Here is a 6,312-nt window from a genome sequence, read left to right on the forward strand (position 1 = left end):
GTTCTATCGCCATTAACTAAATTCTCCCCCACAACAGTTACTCGCAGCAAGCTGCATGTAAAATCTCTTCTTAGTTATCAATATAAGACCAACATCAACCTAGACTAGACCTATACCCTCATTGAGATAATTATATTACATTTACTAATTACTAGCGATAACAAATTATGTAACCGTGACCATGTCCATCTTCAAAATATGAGAATAGGAACATTCACTATTACTTAACCATGTAGAATTGCAAAATGTGTATAGAAAATCAGTTCTCACAAAATTTAAGTATGAGTTTGTGGTTAATATATCAACAAGTCATGTCAATCATATTTAAAAAGATTATCTGATCAATTGAAGACATACCAATGAGAACGGCTGCTAAGCTCATTAGCACTGGTGGATCCAACAGATCTTACTCTATTTCCAGTCTTGAGCAATTCCCAAACATCTTCTGTTCCATAAACAGGAGCTTCAACAAGTCCTGGGACTTCTTGGGTTCCCTCTGCAGATTGCTTTACCTCCAACCTGAAATAAAAAAAATTGTCATATAGATTGATTAATTAACATTTGAAACAACAAATTGTTATGCTTAGTTTATTGGAAAGGGGAGAATAAAACTTGAGACTACACTCATCAATTCAAGTGCAACATGAAAATTAACCTAGAAACAAAAACTCACTTCTTAGTTTGGGAGGAATTTTCCACCAGGAGATCTCTTATCTTCTCATTATAAACTTCCAACATGCTGACACACAATTCATACTTCATTACACCATGTCTCTCCTCAGCTATCCTAAATAATTCCTCCAGTGTTCTGTAGTTAACTCCCCTCTGCTCTGGTGTTCCCTCCATTGTAAATGTTTTACCAGTTCCAGTTTGCCCATAAGCAAATATACAGACATTGAACCCATCCAGCACTGATGCAATGACAGGCTTCGTCTGTGCAAATACAGCTTCTGCATGACAAAAATTAACACACTCGCGTTAAATAAATTTTAACTGAATCAATACCAGAAAAGCAAAATGTATTCCAATGAGCATAATAAAAAATTGTAGCATTTATTTCACCTTGGTTATCTTCTGGCTTAAACACATGATCAAACTTAAATTGCTTCTTGGTTGAGTCTGAAGCGACGACTTGAAGTTCATAATCAGAAGATGCCTCAAAATTCAAAACAGATGCAGCAGACCCATTCAAAATTTCACCAGCATTCAACGGCCTGCATCTGCAGAACACTCTGATGTTTCCCTTCATTTCAATCAATTCATTAGAAAGCCTCTTCCGTTCATTGTACTCCTTCAGAAATTTTCTTCTAAGGAGTTCATATTCAATACCTAAATCAAACAAAAGTGCCAAAACTCAATGTTAATTCAACTAGTCATAAAGAAAGTGAAACGTAAAAACTTATATCTAACTTTGATGAGACTCAATACCTAGAGACTTAAAAGACCTCAAAGCATCAGAGTCCAGAAAGGACTTGGTAGAGAGTTTTGCTTCTTCAGCCAGTACTATATGCTGTTGCTTCAAATCCTGATACAAGAATTATAAAGAAAGAAAATTTAGAACTTCAAGAATGAATGTGTGAAAACAAAGATGCACAAAAATAAAAACTGGTCTATGTATAACTTAAAAAAAAAAAACAATCCAAATAAAATTTCAAACTTTTACCTGAATCTTGGTACTCAAATAGATGATTTTCTTCAAGATCGGAAGTGTGTGACCACCCTGATCAGGTGAAACTTCATGGATCTCATTAGTCATGATGTTTTCAATGTCCGTGCACTCAGAGCTTTCGTTCTCTTGCTTTGGCGCATCCTCTAACCAAAAGGGAAATGACACAAACAACAAGTAACAACATTAAGTTTTTTTTCTTTTGCGCTGAGATTAGTTAACCTAACTAATGATGCTGAACAAGAATTAAAATGTATTTTATCATTCAAATAGAAAAATTGAAGAGAGGATAGAGAGCGGGAACCTGTGTGAGAATTTGGTGGTGGCTGCTTGTCCTCGAGAACAATTTCGTTGTGTTTTTCAGCGAGCATTTGTATTTGAATGCTTTTTTCTGCAAGAAATGTTGAATTTCGATGAAGAATTAAAAAATTCAAATCATGAAGGAGAAAAAAAAACACACACACACACACAGAGTAGCGTACCGTCCATGTCTTTTGGAAGCAAAGAATGACGAGAGGTTCAATAATCTTTGGAGCAAAACGAAACGAGAAGAACTTCAAAATCTTGCTTGTGAGCAGAGAGAGAGAGAGAGAGAGAGAGAGTTCAATTGTGGAGAACGATTGGGATTGGATAATAGGGTTTTCGAAGAGTGCACTTGGTTTCAAATTGAAACGGCTATATTCATTTTTTTTCCTTTTCTTCATTCAAAGTCTGAACGGCTATTTTAGTGTTTGCTGGAGCGTCGTTAACGCCAGATCGTATATTGGGCCTTATCCCGGGCCTCCATGGTTTGATGGGCCATCATAAACCTAAAGTACTGAAAGCTTAGAATGTGACCCAAAATAAAATACGTAAAAACGCAAAACTAAAATAAAATAAAATGCTATAATATATTATGAGATTAATTTTGATGGAAGAGTTTTACATATTAATCAAACTAGATTTATGTTTTAGAACAATTTTAAGTAATAAATTTAAAAATTAGTTATTTTATTTATATGATAACAGTTCATATCCTGTCCTAAAGACATAGTCAGGCCCAAAAAGAACAGAGGTCCACGCAAGAGATCATGCCTCCTCCACACATATCCGACCTCAAAGAGGTCGGGCTCGATGATGACGGATTAACTCTACTTATCTGAATAAATAACTAACTCCTGATATATCTCTCATTTATCTAGAAGAAAGATCTCAATAGCTTGCCTAGAAAAATGGAACATCTACCAGCAAAAGTGGAACTACGCTAAAAGGTGGTTATCTACTCTACTATAAATACACTGATACCCTCAGGTATATTTAGAACCCAATCTACTAAAAATTTTCTTAAAACCCTTACTAACTTAAGTATTGGGGACCCTTGCAGGTACCACCCCCACATCCTCACGAGGAACTTAGACGGCAGCACCTTGAAACCAGAAGAAGTCAGACGTTATCTCAAAAGGAGTTTGGACCTCATGTTCAGGTCCAAAAGAAACCCAGTTTCAAATAACCCTCAGAACATTGGCGTCGTTGCTGGGGACTTAGAAGTCTACACCGAATCATGGTGGACAATCAGTTCGAAGACGGTCACATGGCATTTGAATTAAAACCGAAACCTCACAACAACGACCGAGCACTTGTGATTCCTCTACGATACGAAAGGTGAGTGGTCCCCACAGAGAAAGTACATCAGGAAAACCTCCACCACAGCAAATCCATTCAGTAGTTCATCCACCCGAAGATGAGGAACCCCCTCATCCAACAGAGATTATGGGACTTGTGCACGGGCACCGTGCCGATTAGAGCAACTTGAGAAGGAGATTAAGCGACAAAGAAAAGCAGAAAGATATTTTCGAAAAGAGGTACGATGATGAAGAGAGTTAGAAGAAAAGCTCTCGAAACTAGAGGCTAACCTTCGAAGTCAGCGTAATCAGACGGATCGGGAGGAAATCCCTCTTGGAGGAGAAGATCTGTTCATTGAAGAGATCATGCGGGCAAGGCCTAGGAACTTTAAAAACTCTGACACGGACCTCTATGACAGAACACCTTAGCAATTTTAAAAGTCGGATATACCTGGTTGAAGCGTCCGATGCAATTTGCTGCAAAGCTTTCTCGACTACGCTAATGATGCGTGAGCATCTTTTCTACCTTTCCTGATGAATTTGCATTTGAATTGTTAAGTTTAATCAAGATTTAAGTATCTTTTAGCCACTATGAATGCTACTTTGAGTTGTGTCCAATTCTGTTTATTTCAGGTAGCATTTTGGATAAATTTGACAGAGTTTGCGTGAAGAGACGAAGCTACAACAGAATAAGGAGTTGAAGCCAAACTTGGACTGCGCCAAGTTTGGCTCTAGGAGCACTACACAAGCCTCATTTCTTTCGGACAGGTTGAAGCCAAAGTTGAGGCACCTCAAGTTTGGCGCCACACACTCATTCTCTAAGGAAAGCATGCTGGCTTGCTGAAGCCAAATTTGAGATACCTCAAGTTTGCCGCCAGCTAAGAAGAGTTGGAGAACACACACGGACTTGATGAAGCCAAACTTGAGATACCTCAAGTTTGGCACCAACAAAGAAACTCCAAGGAATGCATGCGGACCAATTGAAGCCAAACTTGAGGTTACTCAAGTTTGGCGCCAGCAAGGAGAATCGAAGAAGTGCCTACAGATCAATTGAAGCCAAACTTGAGGTTACTCAAGTTTGGCGCCACCTTAGAGAACTCAAGTGGTCCCCATTCGTCATACAAGGCTCGCACCAAGTGTATTGTATTAATTTTGATTTAAACTTTATTTTATTTTTAAATAGGAAAATATATTATTTAGTTTTAGGAAATATAATTTACACTAATTATGATTAGATATAAAAGGAAAAAGAATTATCCCTTCGGGGTAATCTCTTCTCTTCTACCTCATTCCGCAATTTACTATTTTCTAAATCCTAGTTTTCTCTTTGAACCATGAGCAACTAAACTTCCACTGTTAAGGTTAGGAGCTCTGTCTATTGTATGGATTGATACTATTATTTTTATATTTTAATTCATGTATTGATTTCTATTTCAAGAATTATTTCCGTTCTCTATCTTATGAATTTGGGTGGAATGGAAGTATGACCCTTGTTCTAATTGAATTCTTGTATAACTTGAAAAATCTCTTTACTTGAACAACAGCTTGAAAACAATTTCTCCTAGATTTCTAATTATCTGGACTTAACGGGATACGTGATATAAAATCCTCTTATATTTTGGTAATTAGGGTTTTTGTGGCACATAAACTAGAATTGAACTTAACCCTCTGATTGGAATCAAGTGACCAAGGAATTGGCAGTTGATGAAGGTTAGAGGAGACTAAAAAGGTCTAAGGAATTAGGGTTTAGTCACATATAGTTTGCCATGAATTGAATCTTGCATGATTAAAATAGTTAATAAAAAAATTCAATCCTGAAGATAAATATCTCTGAAACCTTAACTGTTTTACTTATATATTATTCACACCAATTTACTGCTTGTTTTCTGATTTTCTGAATTTACTGTTTGATGCAATTGGACTCTCAAAACTCTTTTCTGTTTGTCTAACTAAGTAAATTATTCAATCATTGTTTCTTAGTCCATCAATCCTCGTGGGATCGACCCTCACTCACCTGAGGTATTACTTAGTACGACCCGGTGCACTTGCCGGTTAGTTTGTGGGTTATAAATTCCGCACAAAATTTTTGGCGCCGTTGTCGGGGATTGATTGTGATTGACAACTACTGGTTATTTGATTTCTTAGATTAGGCGTTTTTGCTTTAATTTCATTTAACTTATTTCTTTAAATTTTAAAAAAAATATTTTGATTTATTTTTTAAAATTCTTTTATTTTTTCTTTTCTCTTAATTTCTGAAATTAAGTTTGGTGTCCCCTTAGTTGTTTTATTCTTCCTAGTTATTTTATTTATTGAGTTTAAATTTTATACTCCTTTTTACTTATTAGTTATTTTATTTTCTTAATTATTCATATTATTTTCTTTTTTTTATTTTTGTTTTCTTTTATATTTTATTTTATTTTCCTTTATGTTCTTTCTTCTTTGCTTGCCTGTTTTGCACATGGTGCATTTAATTCTGTTTGGTGCTTTGTGCTAAGGAAAAATAATGGAGAGAGATCACATGGGTTATTACTCACACCCAAGGAGTGATTCTTATTATTGTGGATTGAGAAACTACCCGAATTTTGGTTGGCAAAGTCAAAACCAAAGAAACTTCAGTGCTCCATGTTCCAACTATCAAGAACCACCATCTCCATATTCATACCAAGAACCACCACCTCTCTATCCATATCAAGAACCATCATCTTTCTATCCATATCAAGAGCCACCATCTCACTATCCATACCAAGAACCATCATCTTTTTACTCTTATCAAGAACCATCATCTCCTTCTTATTCATATCAAGAACCATCCTCCTCTCCTTAGTCATATCAAGAACCATCAGCTCTTGAGCTTCTTATGAAAGAATTCATATATGATATGAAGATGAGTGTAAAAAATATAGAGAAATATGTGGAGTTGATTATCAAGCCCCAGGAAGAGGAACAAGCAAATTCCTTCCCAAGAGATACAATGCAAGATCCTATGGAAGAAAGTGAGAAAATCAATCAAAGGAGTTCATACTCCAATGAATTAGAGAACTCTCC

The 6,312-nt window shown here is 36.1% G+C and overlaps 1 protein-coding gene across 1 annotated transcript in view; it reads right to left on the reverse strand.

Annotated features, from left to right (window-relative positions):
* LOC107615517 (kinesin-like protein KIN-14S) overlaps nucleotides 1-2,354 on the reverse strand; it is a 4,574-nt gene extending 2,220 nt beyond the window's left edge. The window contains exons 1-8 of the mRNA XM_021111337.1: nucleotides 2,149-2,354; nucleotides 1,971-2,057; nucleotides 1,664-1,812; nucleotides 1,429-1,525; nucleotides 1,063-1,329; nucleotides 674-950; nucleotides 358-519; nucleotides 1-51 (exon numbers count right to left, since the gene is read on the reverse strand). Coding sequence (XP_020966996.1) covers nucleotides 1-51; nucleotides 358-519; nucleotides 674-950; nucleotides 1,063-1,329; nucleotides 1,429-1,525; nucleotides 1,664-1,812; nucleotides 1,971-2,057; nucleotides 2,149-2,155 — 1,097 coding nt within the window. The 5' untranslated portion in view covers nucleotides 2,156-2,354. The remainder of the gene's footprint in view (nucleotides 52-357; nucleotides 520-673; nucleotides 951-1,062; nucleotides 1,330-1,428; nucleotides 1,526-1,663; nucleotides 1,813-1,970; nucleotides 2,058-2,148) is intronic.

Source organism: Arachis ipaensis, chromosome B09 (assembly GCF_000816755.2).
Source record: "Arachis ipaensis cultivar K30076 chromosome B09, Araip1.1, whole genome shotgun sequence".
Taxonomy (NCBI): Eukaryota; Viridiplantae; Streptophyta; class Magnoliopsida; order Fabales; family Fabaceae; genus Arachis; species Arachis ipaensis.